The 23245-nt window shown below is 32.8% G+C and overlaps 3 protein-coding genes across 3 annotated transcripts; 1 reads left to right on the top strand and 2 right to left on the bottom strand.

Moving 5' to 3' along the window:
- The first annotated feature begins 4763 nt into the window (after window positions 1-4763).
- Window positions 4764-9461, top strand: LOC141698652 (uncharacterized). Its single transcript, XM_074503425.1, has 3 exons — window positions 4764-5005; window positions 6465-8826; window positions 8916-9461. Exons 2-3 carry the CDS (start codon window positions 6532-6534, stop codon window positions 9210-9212), a joined length of 2592 nt encoding a protein of 863 aa, XP_074359526.1. The 5' UTR covers window positions 4764-5005; window positions 6465-6531; the 3' UTR covers window positions 9213-9461.
- Window positions 9462-9667: 206 nt separating this feature from the next.
- LOC141695991 (uncharacterized) lies at window positions 9668-10330 on the bottom strand. Its single transcript, XM_074500190.1, has 2 exons — window positions 10246-10330; window positions 9668-10164 (listed from the first exon to the last, which is right to left on the bottom strand). The coding sequence occupies exons 1-2, from the start codon at window positions 10328-10330 to the stop codon at window positions 9668-9670; spliced, it is 582 nt and encodes a 193-aa protein (XP_074356291.1).
- A 604-nt stretch (window positions 10331-10934) lies between these two features.
- On the bottom strand, window positions 10935-15176 carry LOC141698653 (mitochondrial import inner membrane translocase subunit TIM10). The gene is made up of 6 exons (XM_074503426.1): window positions 15058-15176; window positions 14867-14923; window positions 13860-13912; window positions 12835-12873; window positions 12564-12633; window positions 10935-11236 (listed from the first exon to the last, which is right to left on the bottom strand). Exons 2-6 carry the CDS (start codon window positions 14906-14908, stop codon window positions 11186-11188), a joined length of 255 nt encoding a protein of 84 aa, XP_074359527.1. The 5' UTR covers window positions 14909-14923; window positions 15058-15176; the 3' UTR covers window positions 10935-11185.
- Between the last annotated feature and the right edge of the window lie 8069 nt (window positions 15177-23245).

Below are 23245 nucleotides of genomic sequence, written 5' to 3'. Positions count from 1 at the left end.
GCTTTATCCGTTGAAGCATTAGCAGTTGAAGCTTTTATCCGTTGATGCACTCATCTGTTGATGGATGTTATCCGTTGAAGCTTTAGAGACATCCGTTGAAGCTTTGTTTCTCATCCGTTGAAGGCCTTTAATATCAGTTGATACTACTTCACTTATACAAAATTACAAGGCATGAAATATTTACAATTAGTTTTCATATCCACTAGAAGTCAACATGACTTATAATTTCCCACAACATCTAAGAATTACAACTAAAGTACAGAGAATGAAATGTGCTACAATACTAAACTTATTTCTAAGTAAAGCTACTCCTTCAACGGATAGCCAGAATGGTCTTATCCGTTGAGTCTACAAACACCAGATTTCTACTTAAGTGTTTGAACTTATCATCAAACTAATACACATATTCCTAACAGCGAGTATAAGTCTAGTATCGATCCTAAAAATAATTATGAGTCTAAAATCAATTGTGTGCCTTATGTGCTATGTGTTTTACGTGATTATGTGAACCTTATGTGCTATATAATTATATATACGAGTCAGATAGAATCGTATGGGTAGACGATTTGGGCTACGTGGTATCAATTCGAGAGACGCGTATGATGTAAGTTATCTAAACGAATATCTTTCCATGATAGATTCAATACCAACAAGGCGAATCAAGCCACAAGCAGAAGGCAGTGAAGCATACGAGGTGAAGTGCATACCAGGCAAGTGTTTCCCCTATTCTAAGTTCAGAATAGTGAAATATACCCCACTTTTCCATATCAATTACACTTTGATAATTATTGTTCACATATACGGATACACAATTATTGATTCTTGTTTCTATTTCATTTCAATTCTTGATTTCTCCCAATTTATTGAATCCTCTATTCATATTCCAATACTTTTACCCTTGTTACATAAACTCTGATATATCCTGAGGAATCCGTCAAAGTAATCATGTCTGAGGAATCCGTATGAGGAATCTATCAATCAAAAATTTAAGGTGCGCCTTAACTTGTCCAAAGGTAAGGGCTTGTCGTAGCCTGTCCAAGGGTTTAGGCGCGTGTCAAACCATCCCAGGGTTTTGGCTCGTGTCAAGCGGTTCAAGTTTTGGGCTCGCCCTAACTTTTCTAAGATTTGGACTCGCCCTAACTTTTCCAAGAGTTGGGCTCGCCCTAAACTCTTCAAGGGAAAACCCATTTCTTTGGTCGTCCTTCCTTGGACGTCCATCCTTGGTCGTCCGTGAAAATCCATTTATTTGGCATTCGTCCAAATTAAGTTATGTTGACCCGAATTTGATACGGATATTGTTCGTACCAAATTTTGGACATAACACATTATATGCTCCTCAGTAAAGAGAAAGCTTTTGAAAATCTAAAATATATAGGGAGGCACAAGAAGAGTGTTGGAAATGATTTTTGTGTTAATTTTGTTAAAATATAATGTAAGTGGGAGGATAGAGTAACTCCTCTGACCCACCATAAATTACTGCTAGCGCCGGGAGATTGGGGGACAACAAAAAATTGACTGCACAGCAAAAAGTCAGTGGATAAGATTCACGCAATGAAACCAAAATCAAAATTTCAAGTTAACATACGAACTTGGGCCCCGATTTAATTTCAGACCTTAACTTGAAATAAGCTAGAATAGTAAACCGGTCTCGATACATTTTAAGGATATATTCCCTCTATTTTTTTTTTATATATTTGTCGTTTAATTTTTTTTCCACATATTTTAAGATATTTTAACCGGTTGGTAAAAATATTTTTTTTAAAAATTTTATTTTTCTGAATCAAAATATATAAGTTATTCTAAAATTCAAAAAAAAATATTTAAAATAATTATTTTAACTACATGGTCAAATTACTTTAAATTACGTGCATAGAAGTCAAACGACAAACATACAAAAACAAAAACAGAGGGAGTATTTGCTTAGAGTAATTTCAATGGAGTCATAACACGTTGCTTAAAAATATTATTATAAAAATGAATTTTAGTATTTTAGGATATTTAATTGTATGTCAACTTCAACAACATTACAACATTATTTATAAGTGTATTCTAGTAATATTTTATTATTAAATTTAAACTCTAATTATGTATTTGAAATGGAAATGAGAGATAAATAAATTTTTTATTATTAAAATGAACATAAGAAATCACTAATAATTAGTTATAAATAAGTTATGAGTGGAGGATCATAATTTTTTAAGAAAATATTAGAATATTGTTGGAGCTGTATTTCATATAAATTTTTTTAAATTTTAGTTTAAGATAACTTGTCGAAGAAATGGGTATAAGGCAGTAGCATGTCTAATTTTAGGATAATTAGACGGTTAAAATTAAAATGTAATTTCTAGAAGAGACATATGGCATTATTAAAGTTAGGGGTGTACGCGGTTCGGATCGGATCTGAGGTAAAAATTGAACCAAACCGCGAAGAGTTGTTTTAGAAAATTGTCATCCACAACCGCAAATACGGTTGTGGTTAACCGCATCAATTGCGGTTACGAATTTGCGGTTATTGTGGATCGGTTTGCGGTTCAACCACTTATTTTAAAATAATTAATAATTTGTAAAAAAAAAAAATCGGAATATTAATAAATTCAAGTTTAAGTTACGTGATAAATTTACATTCAAAAATAAAATATAAACTAATGTTTCGTGTGGAGCAAGGATATTAAAAACATACAAAAATATGGAGGCGAGAGTAAAGAAAAAAGAAAAAGATAAAAAAAATTACATGTTGATTACATTTTCAATTTGTTTGGTTATATTTATACTATATAATAATAGACGAAACATTAAAAGTTTGGTAGTCGGTCGGTCGGTACTTGCTGAAATTACTTAATTACCCTTGCTTAATTGTTCTAATTCTAATTATTGGGTCGTTCAATTCTAATTCTAATTGATATTGAAGTCAACTTCCTCTATTACTTTATCAATTTCAATTCTATTTTATATCGAACTCTATATCACTATAATTTATATTTAAATTCAACTTATTCTACCTATTTAAATTTTAATTCATATTGAGTTCTATATCATTCTAATTTGTTACTTCGGGCTAAAGTAAATTTAAACAAACTAAATATAATTCTTAAAATTTGGTTGATATATAATGTGACTCGGGTTAAGATAAAATAATAATACTATCAATTCTCCTAAAAAAATTATACCAATGAACTTGGATAAATAAAATAATATATTTTATTTATCGAGGATAAAAAAATACATTATACAATTGATTCATACTAACACATAACTAAAATAAAAATACAATTCAACTAACAAAAAAATATATATAGTAATTATTCAGTCTAAAACAAAATTATCTTATTGATCCGGAATTAAAAAAAATAAAATTAAACTAAAAATAATTAGTTTGATTTGGTCGGTGTATTGGGCATCGGGCTAAAATAAAATAATGTAAATCACTGATCTTTGATAAATTAAATTAATATTGAACTTTGTATAATTCGTATCCTATCTATGTGAAATAAAATATCAAATTTTATTTAAAACATATTTTTTTAATACACTTAGAATTATCAATAAAATTATATCGTTCAATTAAATGAACAAAATTAAGAATTAAATTCAAGTATTTTTTTTTAAATTATGTAATATTAAAAAAAATATATGTAGTCCGTGCGTCGCGGTTTTAAGCTAGTATCTTATAATAATTGTAAATCTTATAAACAAAGTACTAACATTAACCTAAGATTAGTTAATAAATATGTATATTTATTAATTTATATGATATCCACTACATTTTTGAAAATATATTTTATTAAAAATATATGTTGCGATTTGCGATTACGATTTTGCGATTTTCAAAAATTTAAAATCGCATCCAAACCGTGAATGAGCGGTTTTTAAAATTTAAATCTACAATCAACCCACGTTTCGCGATTATCCATAAAATGCGGTTTGGTTACGAGCGGTTGAATACGGTTGCGAGGTTCGTTTGTACACAGCTGATTAGAGAGAGACGACTTCACAAGCGTTGCCTATTGTGTCTCTTTGGCATGTTTATCCCCATGGTTGAGCATGCCGCGATTCATAGAGAGAATGTGGTCCACGTCAACGGTCACGTCCCCAACAATTCGCAACCGAACGGGAAGTGAGTAAGGTTTAAGTTAATATGAAAGGTTTAAGCTAAAATGGTAACAGGTTCTGAAGACATTCATTCATATTTTATGCACAACTAACTTTTTTATGAGAATTATTGTCATATGTAAAAAACCTATGATGCCCGATTAATTTATTTTCACACGAGATAATTTCTCGCGTTCTCTTCATTCCGTTTCTCACCAAAAGCTTATTTTTGATAACCAACCATAGGGTCACCGAAATCTGGTTTTAACAAGGACCGAATTATAGAATTAATTTAACAATATTTATGTCGCTTACTGGGATGAAGCAAGACTCTCAAAAAGCCTGTTAAGCTTGTCATTAATTTATGAAATAATCCTAGTTTTTTTGTCAAAAAAGTCCGAAATGGTGATGCATTATATGTGATCACACTTATTTCATTACCGCCGCATCTTTTTATTTTAATTTATCTCTGGTTTGATGTATGTAATTTGGTTGTAGAAGGGGTGAAGAATGATATTATTTTTTAATAATTAATAAATATGAATAGTGCCCGGTAGTCGAACTCGTCGTGATCTCAAAGAGTTCAATCAGTGCCCCAACACCTTATTGGAATGATACTAGACAAGATGCGGTAAATTTAATAGGAATCCAAAGATATGAGGAGGAGAAATATGTCATGATTTAGCTATACGGTGCATGAATGCAAACGCCCTTTCTTTTTTTTATCAAGTCGTCTTCTGCTGACACTACTTCAACAAACCTCTCTCTCTCTCTCTCTCCCCCCCTCTCTCTCTGTCATGTATATGCATTTATACGTTTCTTACACATTCCTGCTATAATTCCTTTTCTTCTGCTTCTTGTAGTTTGTGCAACAAAAGGGTTACCAAGAATTTGCTTAAAAAGGGATGTTTATCAGGTACTTTTTGTTTCTTCAAGTTTTAAGCTTTATGTTCTTGCTTTCGTATCTAAAAGATAATCTCTTTTATGCTACATCCTCAGGCATCTGTTCAAATGGTACTGTTTTTATGTTATTTCAGTTATAATTAAGTGGGAACATTTCTTTTTGTTTTTGTGCTTGTTAATTTATTGGATTGTAATGAAGATTGTAGTTGCTAAACCAAATGAAATTAAACTTATCCACTTGTAGAAGAAGTCTAAGATGCACAGAGAGTGTTACCAGACCAAAGAAGTTTTTCTCGTGAAGACCCTGAAAAAAAGTTGAAAGTTTTAAGTGACGGAGATTGAAAAGGCTTGACATTAACTTGGCCTATTGTTACTCTATTTTGTTTTTGGCATTCATTTCTTTAAATTGATCAGCTTGTCTCAGATAGTATGGATTTGCAGAGAGAAGTAGGTATATATGCTGAAATTCTTGTCTTTTTCCATTGCTATAACCCCTATAAACAAGACTCTACAAGAAGCTATTTGACAACTTGACAGTTTGAATCTGCCCTCTTTTCTTCATCTTTTTTCCCTTTGTTTTCGGTACAAACTTGTTTTAGTAATTTAATGAATTTGCTAAGTATGCGGGGAGGAGAAGTGAGGATTTAAACCCATGCCAAGGTCTCGTATGGGGAAGGGAGCGGCGATGACTGATGAGTATATGCCACTAGCCCCTTGGGGATTACAAATCCTCAAGGCATTTAGCTCCAGGGATTTAAAATGGTTCTTACAAATTACTTGAGGAAGGTATAGGAGTATATCAGTTGGTTTTTGTTCATTAATTCTCATTGTATTGCTAGAGTTGTCTTCTCATTTTCAATTTGAATTTCTTAGGACCACTAAATTCTCTTTGTCTGCATTTCTTTGGCTACATGTGTGACAGTTACATTATAATCTTTAAGACTTCAGTATCATGCCAGTGACAAAAGTTTTAGGCCTTCACAAGTCGGAGTCCTTTTTTGGTGATTTACTAATTATTATTGCTAGCTGTAGTCTGTCTTATAGTAGAGAGAACACTATCTATGGCTCTGTATTTGAGATGTGGCCAATAAGGACATTGTCACAATTAAAGAAGAAAAAAACTACTTATGTGTATGGTCCCTTTTGCAGAGTTGTAAGATTAAACTACGCGTTTACACGAGCTATAATCTGAAGTTTATCCGAGAGAAAAAATGAGAGAAGCTTAGCAATTTAAGAGGAAAGCTTGTTCTTGCTGAACCTACAAAATGAATCATACTGTTGCTGCTTGAAGTTATGCTTGTAGATGTATGCTACAAGAATTCTAATATTGTACTTCATGTTTATGATTTTGTTGATACTTGGAATATGAAACAAAAGAATTTTGTATGTGTATAACTGCTTGTTCGTATCTTCGTTCATCCGTTTTGTGTAACCCATAAACTGCTTTTACCAATGACATATCTCTGCTACAGGTGGAAGCCATTTTCAATTAACTAGCAGATGGAGTATTAGTTGTCGAGAGTCGCAAAGAGATACTAAATGATGAATAGTCCTTGGTCATCCAGTGGGAGTAGTAGTACCAAGTTGCAGAACAAGTATAGGAAAGATAAACATAATGTATCTTATAGTGACCTCCATTCAGAAGTAAAGAGTGATGTGATTAAAACACCTTCTTCAGGGAGAAGGCAATATGGTAAAAGTAAGGGACTTGAGAAAGAGGAGCTTGTTAAGTACATGTCAAAATTGCCAAGCTTTCTGGAGAACGGAGACAAAGTTAAAGCGAAACCCTTAAATCTCGGAGTTCTTGACTGGCACAGGTTAGAAAATTGGCAGAATAACCATCCACAAAGACCTAGCAGCAGGTATTCAACATCAAGCAGTATTACCGCCTCGAGCTTGTGGACAGATGGATCATCTAACTACGGGAGAGGTGATGATTCCTGCTCTCCCAGCAGTTATAAAGAACGCCGACCTTCGCTACACTCTTACCTGAATATATCTCCAGTTGGTCATTCCAAACATGTTGAGTCCCGTGCACGAAATGTTGCAAACTATACGGATATGAAAGCTGTCACAACCAATCCTTTTGATAGAAAGAAAAGTATTTCAAGAGAGTCGGTGTTCCCAACAAAATCTTCAGAACTTAAGTTGAGAAAAGGCAAGAGGGAAAGTTTAGGCTCAAATAATACAAAATCATCCACGGACTTCCAAAATTATAGGCAGCCATCTTCGAAAGGGAAGTGGAAAGTAAAAGCTGATGCATCCAGACCTGAACCAGAGAAGTTGCAAGATCAGCAGAGTTATAGTACTCATTATGGTTTCTCTGATGGATACAATGACGTAGTCCTCCCTAGGCCAGGAAAAAGAGCTGACTGTAACCATTCTTTTCCTTTTAGTATTACACCAAGAAGTCGGGAATCAAAAGAATCTATCAGCTCAGATGGATCTCATCTTCAGGAGGTTTACAGTACAGATCTTCATCCCAGCACCTCAGACTCATGCGCAATAACTCTTGAAACCAATGGCAGTGAAGAACCTCGTAAAGAACAGATGCTCCCCTCACTGTCGTGTGCAGTTAAATTATTAAATCGATCAAAGAGTAAGATTTCAGAAGAGAAGATAAACATAATGCCTACAGTCTCAACTTCGGCCAAGTCTTTAAAGGTATTAAATATGAAGAGCACTAATAAAGACTCTGAGGCAGAAAACCCCTCACCGAGTTATAGACTAAGTTCTGTCCTGAGCAGGATAAGAAGAAGAAGAAGTTACCATTCCAGAAACAGTTCAGATGTACATCAGTTCAGCTCAGAGGACATTACTGTCAAATCTGGTTCTGACACAGCCAATTCTTTTGTCTGTCCAGATACTGCAAAAACAAATCATTCCAATGCTGGTAGTAAAGACCATTACAGTCCTTTGAAGAGGTTGTTAAATCCACTGCTGAACACAAAAGGAGCCAGCTCTCGATTTTCTGATCACTTACCAAAAAATTCAATATCAACGTGCAGGTTCTCCGCATCTTTTGATGAAGAAAGAGCATTATCATTTGTGCATCGACCAAAAGTAAAGTTAGACTTTACAAACTTAAGGACCCCTACTTTAGATGAAACACATCGCAATAAAATAAAGGGATCATCAACGTTGCAGGCTCATTTTCATGTTTCAACCAACAATAATCTCCCGCTGTTTACGTTTGCAGTTGACAACAGTGATGTTCTATTAGCCACTCTGAGAAAATTTTCATCAAGAAAAAATGATCCCACTTGGATCTATACGTTCTTCAGCGTTCATGAAACGAGGAGAAAGAGTGGAGGCTGGCTATCTCAGGGAACCAAAGTCAAAGATTACGTACCAAACGTAGTTGCCCAGATGAAGGTTTCTGACTTACCGTTCTCAAGATTGGCTGAACACCTCACTGTTGATCAGTTGAGCATCAGGGAGTTTTTATTATATGCCGTGGACCTACCACTATTTGATCATCAAACAAGTGACAGGCAACCAAATGATGAGCTTGCCGCCATTGTTGTCAAGTTTCCAAGAAAGACAATTACAGGTGTGGAAGATTTATCTCAAATATCCAGAGTCTCTTCTAATTTAAGAGACCTTCAAGAGGATAAATCTGTTATTGCGAGTGAAGAATTTTTTAGCACAACAGTGCTACTTCCTGGTGGAAGTCATGGGCTGCCAAGTGAAGGAGAACCTTCACCATTAATTGAGCGATGGTTTTCAGGTGGCCAATGTGATTGTGGGGGTTGGGATTTAGGTTGTAAGGTAAATGTTTTCAGCAACAATCCAAAATCTGATGGCCGATTTGAACTCTTTTCTCAATCCCAGGTATACTTGTTGAAAACCATCTTGTCTCCAGGTTTCTCTCAACATATCTGCTATTCAAATTTTCTAATATTGCTACGCTTGCTTTGCAGGAGAAAGCTGAACAAGCAACTCCATTCTTCAGTCTTTCCCCACTGAAGAATGGCATCTTCTCGGTGGAATACGACTCAACCCTGTCACTTCTACAAGCATTTTCCATTAGTGTTGCAGTTTTTGATAGCATTAAGCAATATGAGCTTCAACAGCCAAGTAAGATTTGTGAAGAGAAGCTAGCTGAAGAGGCCAGGCTACCAGATATTTGTGGACGGCGGACTCCTAAACTAGTTGAAGTTGATATTCCTTCAAGATTTGCATCAAAGCCTCCACATACCCCTATTGAAAGGGTTTAACTACGGAATATGAAGTTGGCTTGCATGGTTCTTGCATGGTTTATCCAACATCCATCTAACTTCTGCATTTAAGTTGGTTCTTTCGAATGATCATCAGAAATCGCGAATACTGCATCCAAATTTAGTTAGCTACGTTCTAGGAATAAGTATAAGATACTGGCCTCCTTTGTAATCAGAAAGAAACCCCAAGTATACTGTTATAATAAGAAGAGTTAATATTTTAAATAAGAGGAGCTTAAGTTGTTTATATTGTTTAGGTATCCACTTAAGCTTTTAGAAGAATCAGGTCCAAGCTCAGTTACTTGTGTAGTTTCGGTTCACATGTTTTAAAGATTAGTTATAGATAGATAGAGTTGTTCGTTCAAAGCCAAACTTACACAGGTTACACAGCTCGCTGACTTCTATTGCCGACACCGATGCTTTATTTATTTTTTTGAACAAAACGCAAACTTTCATTAAAACGTTGAATCATACGGCATAAACTCCACCAACATCAAAGGAGGAGACGTGAAAGTGTTTTGGCTACAAAGCAAATGAGTCATCTCATGGGCTACCTTATTTGCTTGCCGTTTAACAAAAACAATAGAAACATCCTGCCTAGCCTGCAGCATAGCCAGGACATGGCCGACCTCAAGAGCATTGTGATTACATCGATTAATAGCTTGGACAGACAGCATGGAATCGGACTCAATTGTCACATCTTTATATGGCAAGGAGAACAGCCAGCTCAGACCTTCAGCTATAGCAAAAGCTTCAGCTTCAAAAGCAGAGTTTACCATAGGAAAACGAGCAACCTTACCATGAAGAAAATTACCCAGATGACCACGAAGGATCATCCCTATAGAGAACCAGTTCGAAATGACATTGAAGGAGGCGTCCACATTAAGTTTTACACAATTAACCATAGGAGGCTGCCATCTGTGACAAGAAACAGGCACATTATTACCCTTACCTGCCTGCAGAGATGATCTACTTATTATAGCAGCATTCCAATCTGACAAGAACTTGGCACTCCAGCCATATCATTAATCACTTTTTGCTCCCACACTCGCTTTTCCTGAAGAACCAAATCCCCCAGAGTACTCTACTAAGTAACTTAATCTCCTCCCCACCGACATTTCTGATTTTCATAAGGAGCCATTACTACTGCAGCCGTGATTGGTAAAACAAGACACTTCACAGTAATACAAATCTGCGTCACACTTTATAGTAAAGATACGTTTACTACATTCAAAGAATAAATATTGTTCATAATTCGCTCTGCGAAAACAGAACACCACAAGTCAAGGTTTCTTTTGTTTCTCAAGTACTCCTATTTCTGAATGATTTGGTCCAAATGAAAATTGAAGTATAACCAAAAATAGGAAAGGAAATTAAATCTCTTTTGCTTTATACCAACTATTTAGACTCCCTATTTAGAGGTTATAAATATAAGTTATAAACTAATGAAATTTCCAACATGAACAAATTACATTACATATCTTCTGAAGTCAACGTAAACCTCATCAGACTATTCCTGCAATTTCATCTTATATCTAAAGGCCTTTTTTGGAATTTGGCAAGAAAATGGAATATGTTGTCGTTCTGGGGAAACCGTATTTAGCAAAACCATGATACGTGTTTCCCTTTGACTAAAAACGGTTACACACTGCTTCTGATCAAACAAGACATCTCGCCCTCTAGGTTAGGAACATTATAGAGTTGTCAAATTTGCATGTGTAGTTGTGTACAACCTGTAGTCATTATAATATTTAATAGAACTGCCACAAATTATTACAATTACCAAAAAATTATGGAAGACTAAAATTTCCAAGTTGTATTAAAAGTAACGTCGAGGATGAAAACTGCTGCTAATAAAATAGAATGGAACGAACAAGACAACACACTCACCAACTCTCCTATGGTAGTTAAATATATTTAATGTAGAAGGAAAAAAAACTCATCCAACTGTTTGCTTGATGAAAATCCATGACTCACATTGGAGGTTTGCCAGTACCAAGCAGCTGACCAATCAGATTAGTTACCTGCGAACATATTATTATATATAAAAAAGGTGAGAATCTTAATTTATTATATTAACTCTTTACTTTCAATTTCTACTATTAGGAGATGAACACACTACCTGCAAGAAAGACAAAAAGAACCAAGAGCTATTTGATTTATTTTAATTCTTGACTCTTAGCATATCAACAGGAAACTAATTCATATGAGAAGAAGCAGACAAAGAGATAGAGTCAGAGAAGCTCACTAAGCATTAGCTCTAATTTCATTTTGTTAAACTATAGTGTAGGATTTGGTGTTTGATGCCATGTTCGTCACATAGAAAATGCCAGCACCAGCCGATTCCAAAGGCATGAACGGCGCATACGCATAAAAACATATTCGTAGCAAGGGGTATAAAAGAAAGAGCAACTGTCCCCACAAAGCAATCGCGAAAGCGCTGGCCCCTCTTGAAGCAAAGGTAAGAAAAGCGATGGCACTCAAGAGGAAACCTGTCTATTGTCCCTATGGGTTCTAGAGACAAGGGGAATAAAATAAAGATCAACTATCCCCCTTTGGCGAATCTGTGAAAGAGTGTGGAGCTGTTGGCCCCACTTCAAGGCAAAGGTAAGAACAGTGATGGCACTCAAGAGGAAATTAGTCTATTGTCCCTAAGAGTTCTAGAGACAAGGGATGGGACATTCTTCCTCAACAGCTCATTCCATAGCAATTATCATATAAAAAAGAACAATTGCTATCGATACCACATTAAACCAACCTAGCAACAGAACCTCGCCTATAACTTACAGCAGAGCATAAATCCTTAATTCTTCGAATGCAGGTGGTATGTTTGTATGTGATGTGCACCTCTGTATTGAAAGTGGGAAGTCTTAAGGACATAGCCAGATAAAGGCCTCTGTGATGCACTAAAAGGGTTATATTGACAAAAATTAGCAGTTTTAAGTAAACAGGTGAGATTATTTTTTAATATGATAACAGTTTAGTTGAATATGCTCAGCAACAGGCTGGTAAATGTGAGTTCTAGAATTGTCCCTGTTACAAGACCTCTACTCAGAAAAAATGACAGCTCTTTGGTTTCAGTTTCAGTCAGTGATATCTGTATTATGAAATATCTATCTTTTTCTAGTGTTAACATTAAAATTATAGACAGTAAGCAAGGCTTTCTCTAAGCACGAAATGATACGATAACAGTGAACAGTTAAGTATCTTGATAAAGATATATTGAAAGTGTCAAATGATGATTAGTATAATGGTTGAAAGGAGTAACTAGTACCCAATGTAACCCTTCTGACAATTTATGTAAATTAAAAAAATAGAAAGAGAAATCAGGAGGCAGCATGAACGACTTACCTGCCAATATTTTGAAACACAGCGATCAATGCAGGTATTTTCACCCATGTTTAATTCAGATTCCTTGTACCTGGAATCAAAAAGGCTACAGTAAGATCTTTATAATTTTACAGTAAAGTAATACATGATGAAAAATATTTGTTTACTATTTATTATCAATTAAATTAAACAATTGAAAGCAACAAAAGAAATGCATTCATAACAAGAAATGATAGTCCAACACTGTGTAAACTCCTGCAAGTTTTTATCGGAAGACCATAAAAAACCATACCTTTTCTCAACACACTTGTTGAAACAGGTGTGAGTAAGCCTGAGTCAGAATAATAAAGAAAAGTAAGATTAAGGAATTAAAATACTTAAGTATGTGTAGGTCAATAAGACAATGCAATAATAAAATAAAGACCAGTTCTACATTTCAGTACATGCTATTAATTGTAATGATCAACTGGTATATACAGGTATTGGCAAAACTAAAAAAAGACAGCCCCAAATCTAATATAAAAGCAAATTATCATTGGATTGTATAGGTATTACTATGTAACAACCTAACACTGTCACTGTTACATCTCAGCTAATAGTTTTTAGCACATACCTGACAGCCTCGCATGCACATATGCTAACTCTCATTAATGGAAATCCACAACGTACTTATCACTAATAGCTAAGGGAAGCATGGAAGTAAAGGAATTAAAGTAATGCACCTACAAGGTGCATGACTTTTTGACATTGAACTCGGTCTTGAAAAGGATTTAATAAAACATACTATTTTTCAATGATATAATTAGAGAATTGACCCAAGTCACTATGTATTGTACTGATTCATGCAAACTAGTTAGTGCAACTGAGGCTCCTTTTGTTACAAAAAAAATGTTATCCTAATTTTTCCTGTGTTTGGCTTCAGGAAAATATTTTCCGGAATTCTGATTTTACTGCGTTTGTTTGGTTTTCTGGAAAAAATTGGAAATTTTCCTACATTTGTTTGGTTTCATAAAAATAAAATATTTCCCAAAGAAGGGAAATTTCTTTTGAGAGAGGTTACGACTTGCAAGTCTCTGCTAAATAACTTCTCATTTTCAAAAGAGGAAAAAAACTAAGCAATTGCTCACTGTTTTCTTCAAGAGTAAGTTACTTTCTGGGAAAGAAAATGAAGCCTGTGTTGAACAAACCGTCACTTCATAAACTAATTCATTATTCAGTAATGGCGTGTCACGCGAAAAATTTGGTAGCAACTACTCATGTACTCCATAGTACACAAACAGAATGACAATGGTACAGAATACACTTGAAAAACCTTACTTGTTAAACATTTCAACCCTGTATTCCATCTCCTGTGCTGCCATACCGAATATCTGCATAAGGCCAGTACATAGGATATAGTCAGATTATCGGTTTTAAGTAGAAAAGATAAAGCAAATACCCACTAGCCCTGCAAAAACTGTTAGATGCAAATCTCAATTCAATACACATTATATATAGAATGGATTTATAATTAATAGCAACAGTCAGAGAACCCCCCCCCCCACTCTGTCCCCAAGATTATACTCTTAAGTTCCATTTGGTTTAAAGGTGCCTAAATATGCATAACTTTCGATCGCATCTCCATTCCATTCATACAATTCAAAGCAGAGTTCAAACACACCTATTTGGGAATGAATACTCATTCCTACTTTGCATTCATGTTTTTACTAACCTCCTCAAATATTTATTACGCACTCTTATCTTTTCACTGTTCCCTCTAAAAATCATTCTCTACTACCTTTCACCTTGTTTATAAAGTATCACTGTGTGCCTACCTCATTACATTCCCATTAACCAACCAAAGTGTATATCTAAATCAATAAAACCCACACAATAATGACACGTAATAACCCTAAAGCTGACAATAACTAAAAAAAATTCAACCAACAAACAATAGATTAATAAAAATTCAAGTAACTAAAAAAACACAACTAATAAACTCAAACCAACATTAAATCTCGGGGGTGACTATATCCGCCACGACAGAATTTTATCAGCAACTGGCCAAAAATTACTCCTTTATTACTTTAAGCTTACACGTCATTTTAATCCAATGCCAACATACCCCAAAATTGACACTTACGAAACACGAAATCAAACCCAAAATCGTCTCCCCTAATTAAAATAAATAAACCCCAAATTGACATAAATTCAAATATCCAACCAACAAAACAACAATGATTAGCTAAAAATATAAACTTTCTCAAATTCAACAAAAATTAACACACACCCACATATATACAAACACAATAAAGGGTCCTAAGCTTCAAAAAAGACACACACACCTGTTCCTTGTCTACAATGGGTGGTGAATTATTAGCAGCCATTATAATCTCAAGCTTCTGAAACAAAAAACAAAAATATATTAATATAATCTTGAAAGAAAATGTAGAAAAGTATATGAAATTTACTTAAAATCCAAAAAGAAAAAAAAACCCAGAATTCATATGTGCATGTGTATATGATTGGATCATACCTGGTGCGAAATTGAAAAGATAGGGGAGATGTGAGGGACTTAGCAGTCGGGTGCTATTACAAGAATTAGGGTTTTAGTACTTGTGTTTAAAAGTAAAGAACTTGGGGACACAATCAGAGCCGTCTATTAAAAATTATGATAAAAATATTTATTAATATTATAAAAATTAGGTACTTTTTTTTAACTGAAAAAATAATTTGGAAGTTAAAGTGTTGGGTTAAACCCCTTAGTTATAAATATGTAGAAATTCCGTAAATATACATTTATCTATATATCTATACTACATATCTATATACTATCTCTCTTACGGACGAAAAAATGAAAATTTGGTTGGTAGTCGGTCCGATCACCGTTATTATACTCATATTTAAAATAAAATACTCTCGTAAATAGATTAATATTCATAATATAATAATTATATAAATACAAATAGAATTATAATATGTCTAATGGTTTTGATTTAAACAAAATAATATATAATATTCACTCGGGGCTTGCAAAACAAAATTATCCTATTGATCAAATCTTAAATAAAAAAAATAAAAAAATAAAAAAAAATAAAAAAAATTACGTATAATTAGTTGAATTTGAAGCCTCAAACTAAAACAAAATAATAAAGACTGATAAAAATTTAAAAGCAAATTCGTTTGGTTGATATAATGTCATCAAGTTAAAACAAAATAATAAACGGGCCAAACCAAAAAAATGAAAGGAAATTTGTTTGCCCGATATAATGTCATCAAGTTAAAATAAAATTATACATATTATCAATTCGGTACGTATAAAACATAATAGTATTCACCCCGGGTTAAAATGAAATTAAACAAAAAACTAAATATAATTAGTTGAATTTGGTTGATATAACGGGTTTGAAACTAAAAGCAAGATTTGTTATATCACGGTAAACCATATAATAGATACCACCGATTTGGCTAAAAAATATTTTATTAAACTGTGCAACAACATAAATAAAATTTGAAACGTAATGCGTTGATTGATATAATGCCAGCAGGATAAAACAAAATATATTATATAATCAGTTTAAAACAAAATAATATTTAATCAGAGTTAAAATAAAATTTAAAAATAAATTAAATGTAATTAGAGCCCGCAGGGGTTGGCTCATTTACTTAAAAAATAGATAACTATCCTCTTTGTCACGGATCGAATCCCACCGGAGGAGAATTTATGATTATGTCTCCTGAACCAGAGCATGTCGCTTAAGTGCAGTTTATCTTGGTTCGCGTGGTTTGTAGGCTATTGTGGGAGCCCGTGGGGTTACCCCGTGCGTACCCGAAGAGTAGCGGCTGCGGGTTCCTTACTAGAGGGCTGATATAACATGTCTGAGACTAAAACAAAATAATATATATTATTGATCTACAATAAAATAAAAAATTAAAATTAAATTAATGATAATTCTTATATTATTGACCCGTGTTAAAATAAAATTAAAGTTTACCTAATTCGTTGATAGGTATAATGTAGGATTAGAATTTTGGGATAAATGGGATCCGACCCCGAAATATTAAAAGTTGGTTGTAGATATATGTGTAAAATGATTGGGTTTATGTAATTACGGGGTTTCTTCAATTTTTATAATATTTAAAACTATTTTAATAAAATGAAAATAGAGATTATTCCTTATTCAATATAATTACGTAGGACTAAAATCAATCTGTATATGTTATTCATCCGGGCTAAAAAAATTATATAATTGATTCATGAGAAATCAAAATTAAAATAAGAAAATAATTATACGAGCTAAAATAAAACAATATGTACTTTTATTCGGGTCAAAATAAATTTTTTATTATTGATACGTAAATTTTTTATCATTGATCCGGGTTTAAACAAATTAAACTAAAATAAATATAAATATAATTAGTTGGATTTGGTCGATATACCAAATTAAAGATTATTCGTATATTATTGATGTGAGCTAAAATTTATCTCTTAATTAAAACATAATTATCTTTTGTAAACAAGTCTATAAATATTAATAAAATTATATCTTTCAATCAGTGATATTTTAATAAAATTAAAATTAAATTAAATTCAAAAATTATATAAAATTAAAAAAAATCTGTGTATCGCACGGGTTTTAGGCTAGTACTTTTATTATTAATGATGAAACAATGAAAGTTTGGTTGGTAATCGGTCTGGTCACAATAATTATAGTAATATTAAAAATAAAACACTCTCATAAATAGATAAATATTAAAGAAATAATTATAATATGTATAATGGTTTTCGTTAAAATAAAATAATATGTATAATTCACATGGTCGGGCTAAACAAAATTATATTATTGGTCCAATTTTAAATAAAAAATTAAAAAAACTACATATAGTTAGTTGGATTTGAAGAATCGGGCTAAAATAAAATAATAAATATTAGTGATCCCGTTAAAAATATTATATTATTGGAGCAGACTATAACAAAATAAAAATTTGAAAGGAAATTTGTGGAGTCGATATAATGTCATCAAATTAAAACAAAATAATACATATTATCCATTCAGTCTAAAATAAAACAATAATCACTCCGAGCTAAAATAATATTAAACAAAATAGTAAGTATAATTAGCTGAATTTGGTTGATATAACGGGCCTCAAGCTAACATAAATATTTTTTCATTGTCACATAAAATTTTATCATTGATTCAGGTTTAAACATATTAAGCTAACATAAATCTCAATATAGTTAGTTGGATTTGGTCGGTTAACAGACTAATGACCATTCGTATACTATTAATCTCAGCTAAAATTTCATTTTTAATTAAATATAATAATCATTCATTAACACACCTATAAATATCAATAAAAATATAAATTTCAATCATTACATTATTTTTTAAAATTATAGTATCATTAACTTATACACCTATGTGTATATTAATAAGTATTATCAAATCATATTATTAAAATTATAAATAAATAAGTTTCATAACTTAAAATTTTTACTTCAAATTAAATTCAAAAAAAATATGTAATATAAAAAATAATATGTGCATCGCATGGGTTTTAGGATAGTATATATATTATAGGTATTATATAAAATAATTTTAACTTCAAAGGCGCATTTTCCTTAACTAAAATGTTACCAAACTATTCCGTTATAACTATATTTGTTGGATCTTTGTAGACCTCTAGCAAAATTACACGTCATCTTTTACCGTATAAAAATATACATTCTATTTATAACAATTTGGAAAAATAATAACAAGTTACTTTAAAAATATAACTAATCATTATAGTCAACTCCACCGAAATAAAATATCATACAAGTTCAACAAATTTTGCAAAATTAGTATTTTTTATTAATTTAGCCACCAATTTTAGCAAATACTGGTGTGCAAGACATGCTTGTATAATAACAAGACTAAGTCACATTGACAGCCCTGAGATTTAGTTGTATGATAGTCTAAATCTGTTTAATGTACTGTATTTCTTTAGTATGTAAAAATGATAGAAGATTAGACTGAAGTATTTTTCTGTAAACAGTTTCAAGCCTAAGAATAAACTTTGGAAGAAGATCAAGTAAAGATCATACCTCAGAGAAAAGATGTAGAAGTTTAGAGCTAAATAAATCTGTTTTATGAAAAATATTCTTAGTCAAGATATCGACAAGTCACATATCAAGTTATATCGAGAAGTCATTCAAGAACTCCGAAATGACTTATCGAAAAGTCCAAATTGGCTCATAGAGAAGTTTTAGAGATATCAACAAGTGAAATGAAGATGTGAAGATTGGAGATATCGACAAGTCATTTCTGCATGTAGAGATCTCATAGATATCGACAAGTCAAATGAAAATGTGAAGATTGGAGATATCGACAAGTAAATTTCTCATTAGAGATCTCAGAGGTATCAACAAGTCAAAATGTATATAGAGATCTTAGAGATATCGACAAGTCAATTCTACATGTAGAGATCTAGAGACCTCGAGAAGTTAAGTACACTTATAGAGAACTCAGAGACCTCGACAAGTCAAATACACTTATAGAGAACTCAGATATCTCGATAAGTCATTATACTTATCGAGATGTCACTTCTTTATAGAACAAACTGGAGATCTCAACATAAGCCTCAAATACAGTAATACAAACAAGTTAAAGATTCAAGATTATCAATCAACAAACGATCTATTCACTTAGATTGGAAAGTCTATAAAAGCAGTATGAAGAGTGCAAGATCAAGGCCAAGATTAACTGACAAAGGATGGTCACAGACCTACAAGATTTGCAAAGATTTGTTATAACCAAAAATAGAAAGAATTAGAGACAGATTAGGAAATGGTTTAGTACATCTTATTGCATGTTGTGTAAACCCCTGTATACTAATCTATAAAGTAAACAACGGTGCTTTGTTTTAGTAGTAACAAAACAGATCTAAATTTTCTTGTACTTTCTCAAGAAAGAAGCTAAGTTCTTATATTTTTAAGAACACGGAATTGTAGCAAGACAAACTTAATTAATACAAATTAAGTGAGTTTTGAAATATTGTGTCTGTGATTTTATTTCTGTCGAACACAATATCTTTACAAATCATAAGCTATTTTCTTCACAATCATCCAAACAAATTTTTAAATGGGCTAAAAATCAAGAAAACATATTCACCCCCCTCCCCTCTGTGTTGTACTCAATATCTAACAAGTGGTATCATAGCAAAATATGAAAGAAAATAAATAAAGATCTTGGAAGTATGAGTGCAAAAAAGGTAAGTAGCATCAAGATACCAGCCTTTGACATAGCTAATTATACACTATGGAAAAAGAAGATGATGTTGTTTATAAGGATGGCTAACCCATTATATATCCATATTCTCAAGAATGACCCTTTCACTTCTATAGAAAGGGTTGAGGAATTTACAGATGGAGACATGGTCATCCTATTTCATTATGCCCCTAAAGACCCCTCCAAATACACTGAAACTGAAAATGAGAAAGTCTCTCTAGATAATGGCTTGCAATTAATTTTAATAGAGTCGCTTGACAATGTGATGTACAACAACATTGTCAATGTGACACAACAAACATATATGGGAGAAAATAGAGATTATGTGTGAGAGAACAGAGGAAGTTAGGTCAAATCAAAGGATGATACTGGTGTCTCATTATGAGGGTTTTATGGTAAATTCTAAAGAAGAAATTACTGAAGTTTTTAAAAGGTTTAACAAACTGATAAATGACTTGCAACTTCATGATAAGTATTATGAAGCTGAGGAGGTGAACCTAAAGTTCTTGTTGTCTCATCCCGACCACCTTGAGCAGAAAATATCAGCTACAAGAGAAGGAAGGGACTCGAGCAGAATGACATTGGAGGTGTTATATGGAATCTTGAAGACATATGAACTTGAAATGTTACAAAGAAAGTCATTAAGGTCAAATCAAGGACATGTAGTTGATAGATCTAGTGCCTTGGTTGTCAATGACAGTGAAGCAAGTGAAGATGCACAAACTCCAGTCATTCAAGCTGTGGAGCAAAAGAACAAAGGACCCCCAAAATAAGTTATTTTGAAGATAGAGGAAGATGAGTACTATACCCTTGATGAGCTAGCTGAGATGGAACAATCTATGGCATACCTGGCTAGAAAATTTTCTAACATCAGGGTTAAAAAGCCAAGATTCTTCAAGAACAAGGGACAATCTTCCAACCATAACAATTGGAAACCAAAGACTCAGCACAACTCAGCTAGCAAAGGTGTCTACAAGACTGGATCTGTTGACAGATCAAAGATAAGGTGCTTCAAATGTGATGAGTTGGGTCACTTTGCTACTGAGTGCAGGAAGCCAAATAAAGTGAAGAAGGATAAAGCCTATCTGGAATTGGAAGCAAAGTATGAAGCTCTCTTGAAGAAATAACAGGGAAAAGCATCTATTGCTGAAGGAAAGAGTTGGGATGAAACTGATGAAGATGATGAAAAGGAAGATTTTGGAAATTATACTTTCATGGCTCTTGAGCATGGAGAATCATCTGCTTCAAAATCAGAGATATCAACTCTAACCACTATTGATTTAGATGCAAGTCAATATAAAGAAACTGTTGAAAAGATGAGTGTAAAGATATTTCATATCCACACAAACATGGTGACAACTATTGATGAAGTGAGTAGGCTGTCAAAGATAAATGAGAAGCTTGATATTGAGAAGCAAGATTTGGAACTACAACTTGTTGAGCTTGAAACTATCAAGCAAAAAACTGAATATTTAAAGAACAAGCTGAAGTGTACTGGTGAATTTGAAACCGTGTTGAGGGAAAAGTTGAAAAAGAATGAAGTGAAATTGAAGTCATTCAAGAATGCATCTCAATTGGTTGGACAATACCATGAGAAGAACAAACCATGTGCTAACATAGCTATTAGTTTGGACTATGATGCCTTGAACAACAATAAGAGGAATAAAGGTGACAAAGGAAAAACAATTGCAAATCAGGATGTCCCAGCTTTGCTGAGAAAAGTTGATACACCTTTGTTCAAGACATGTGAAGTCAATATTATTGAAGAAGAGTTGGTCATCAAGCAAGAGCTTGCAGATGAATATAATGAGAAGAAATGCACAGAAACAACTCCAACTTCTAGAACTGAAAAGAAGCACATGGTAGATCAAGTTTCTAAGAAGCCAATCAAGGAAATCAAGACTGAGAATGCAGAAAAGAAGAAGAAAAACATGAATGGGGAAATTGGAGTGAATAAGAGCAATAACTTTGCATTTGTTGCAGATGCTCTCAGGAAACAATGTCAGAAGTGTGGCTCTACAAATTGTTAGTGTGTGTGCCCTAGAGATAACACTAGCTATTATATTTATGTTATGAGACATTTGGATGATTGATTATGATTTCATGGATTATTCTTTAGTAATTTACTATATCTATATATTATGCGATAAAATGTTAGATTAATAAATATCCTTGGAATATGATATGTAAATCTATATCTCTAAGTACGTGACTTAGAAATGAGATTATGAGAATAACATTGATATTCCTAAAGATCCTTAGTCAAGTATTATTGTTAAGGGACGATTATAAATAAGTTGAGACTAGTGTGTTTGTTGACTGATGATCACATCTCAATGATCATAGGTATGGTGATACTAAAGTCAAAACACAGGCACATATATTAGATATATGGTGCTGGATTGACCAGTTATGAGATACTACATGTTTATAGTGTCATAAGTTAATCTCAAAGTGATAGACCTGAAGTCATTGTAATTCTATACAAGAATTAATATACTTTGATACTAATGAAAGTTATCCTTGACCAAGTAATAATAAAAGTAGACATTGGGTATATTATGAGTCGTATGTGAAATATGAATGATCTAGATGGGATTTAGCCCTCCTATATTAAAGGAGTGATATTATTGGTCTCTTGATTGAGTAAGACTATAAAATGCATGGTCGTGCTCAAATATTGATTTATATTTAATAGTTTACTCATTAATCAAGAAATAAAGATTAAACGTTAACAGAGGATGACATAATGCATGCCTCGAGTTTGATCTATAATATAAGGCTAAAGAGATTATATTACATTGTACATTATTCACGAAAGGTTTAATTGAATCACCAATTATTATTATTACTTGGGTAGCAATAATGTATTACTAGATGCCATTCATTATTTATAATTTTATTATTATAAAATAAAATTATTGCCAACGTAATAATAACCTAAAGGGTGACACACAAAGAATATCTAAAACGGAGTGATATTTAAATTATGAATTTAAATATTTTATAATTATTAATTTGAATTTAATTATTAAACTAATTAAGTGAGACTTGATTAACTATATTAGAATTATAATTTAATAGTAATAACCAAAATCAGAATGGGTCATTTTTCAGAAGCCCGTTAGGTTTAGGGTTAGTCCTTAATCTCTCACCCCTATATATACATTAAGATGTATATTTTTAGGGTTACTTGTCACATTATATTTTTGAGAAAAACCCTAGCAGCTCTACATCTTAGAGAGGCTAGAGAGAAAGAGAGAGAGAAAGAGGCAACCAAATCGGCTGGTACCGGCTCCGGTGATCGTTGGACGATTGGACATTCGTGTGGATATCTTGGAGAGCAGATCTTCGCAAGGAGGGCTGCTGTGATTCATCAAGATCAAAACTTTCATTACAATCATACGAAAAGTTTTATCAAGGTACATGATCCTATTCGCCATAATTATCCAG

The sequence above is a fragment of the Apium graveolens genome, chromosome 11 (assembly GCF_009905375.1).
Source record: "Apium graveolens cultivar Ventura chromosome 11, ASM990537v1, whole genome shotgun sequence".
Lineage (NCBI taxonomy): Eukaryota > Viridiplantae > Streptophyta > Magnoliopsida > Apiales > Apiaceae > Apium > Apium graveolens.
Note: the sequence above shows the minus strand (reverse complement) of the source record. Positions and strands in the feature narration are given on the sequence as shown.

Excerpts from the sequence above, each read along its gene's own strand:
- LOC141698652 (XM_074503425.1), top strand. The coding sequence starts at position 6,532 with ATGATGAATAGTCCTTGGTCATCCAGTGGGAGTAGTAGTACCAAGTTG. Across the intron at positions 8,827-8,915 it reads AACTCTTTTCTCAATCCCAG|GAGAAAGCTGAACAAGCAAC; the intron begins GTATACTTGTTG and ends CTTGCTTTGCAG.
- LOC141695991 (XM_074500190.1), bottom strand. The coding sequence starts at position 10,330 with ATGTCGGTGGGGAGGAGATTAAGTTACTTAGTAGAGTACTCTGGGGGA. Across the intron at positions 10,165-10,245 it reads AGCGAGTGTGGGAGCAAAAA|GTAAGGGTAATAATGTGCCT; the intron begins GTGATTAATGAT and ends CTCTGCAGGCAG.
- LOC141698653 (XM_074503426.1), bottom strand. The coding sequence starts at position 14,908 with ATGGCTGCTAATAATTCACCACCCATTGTAGACAAGGAACAG. Across the intron at positions 13,913-14,866 it reads CCATTGTAGACAAGGAACAG|ATATTCGGTATGGCAGCACA; the intron begins GTGTGTGTGTCT and ends GGCCTTATGCAG. Across the intron at positions 11,237-12,563 it reads GTGTTTCAAAATATTGGCAG|GTAACTAATCTGATTGGTCA; the intron begins GTAAGTCGTTCA and ends ATATGTTCGCAG.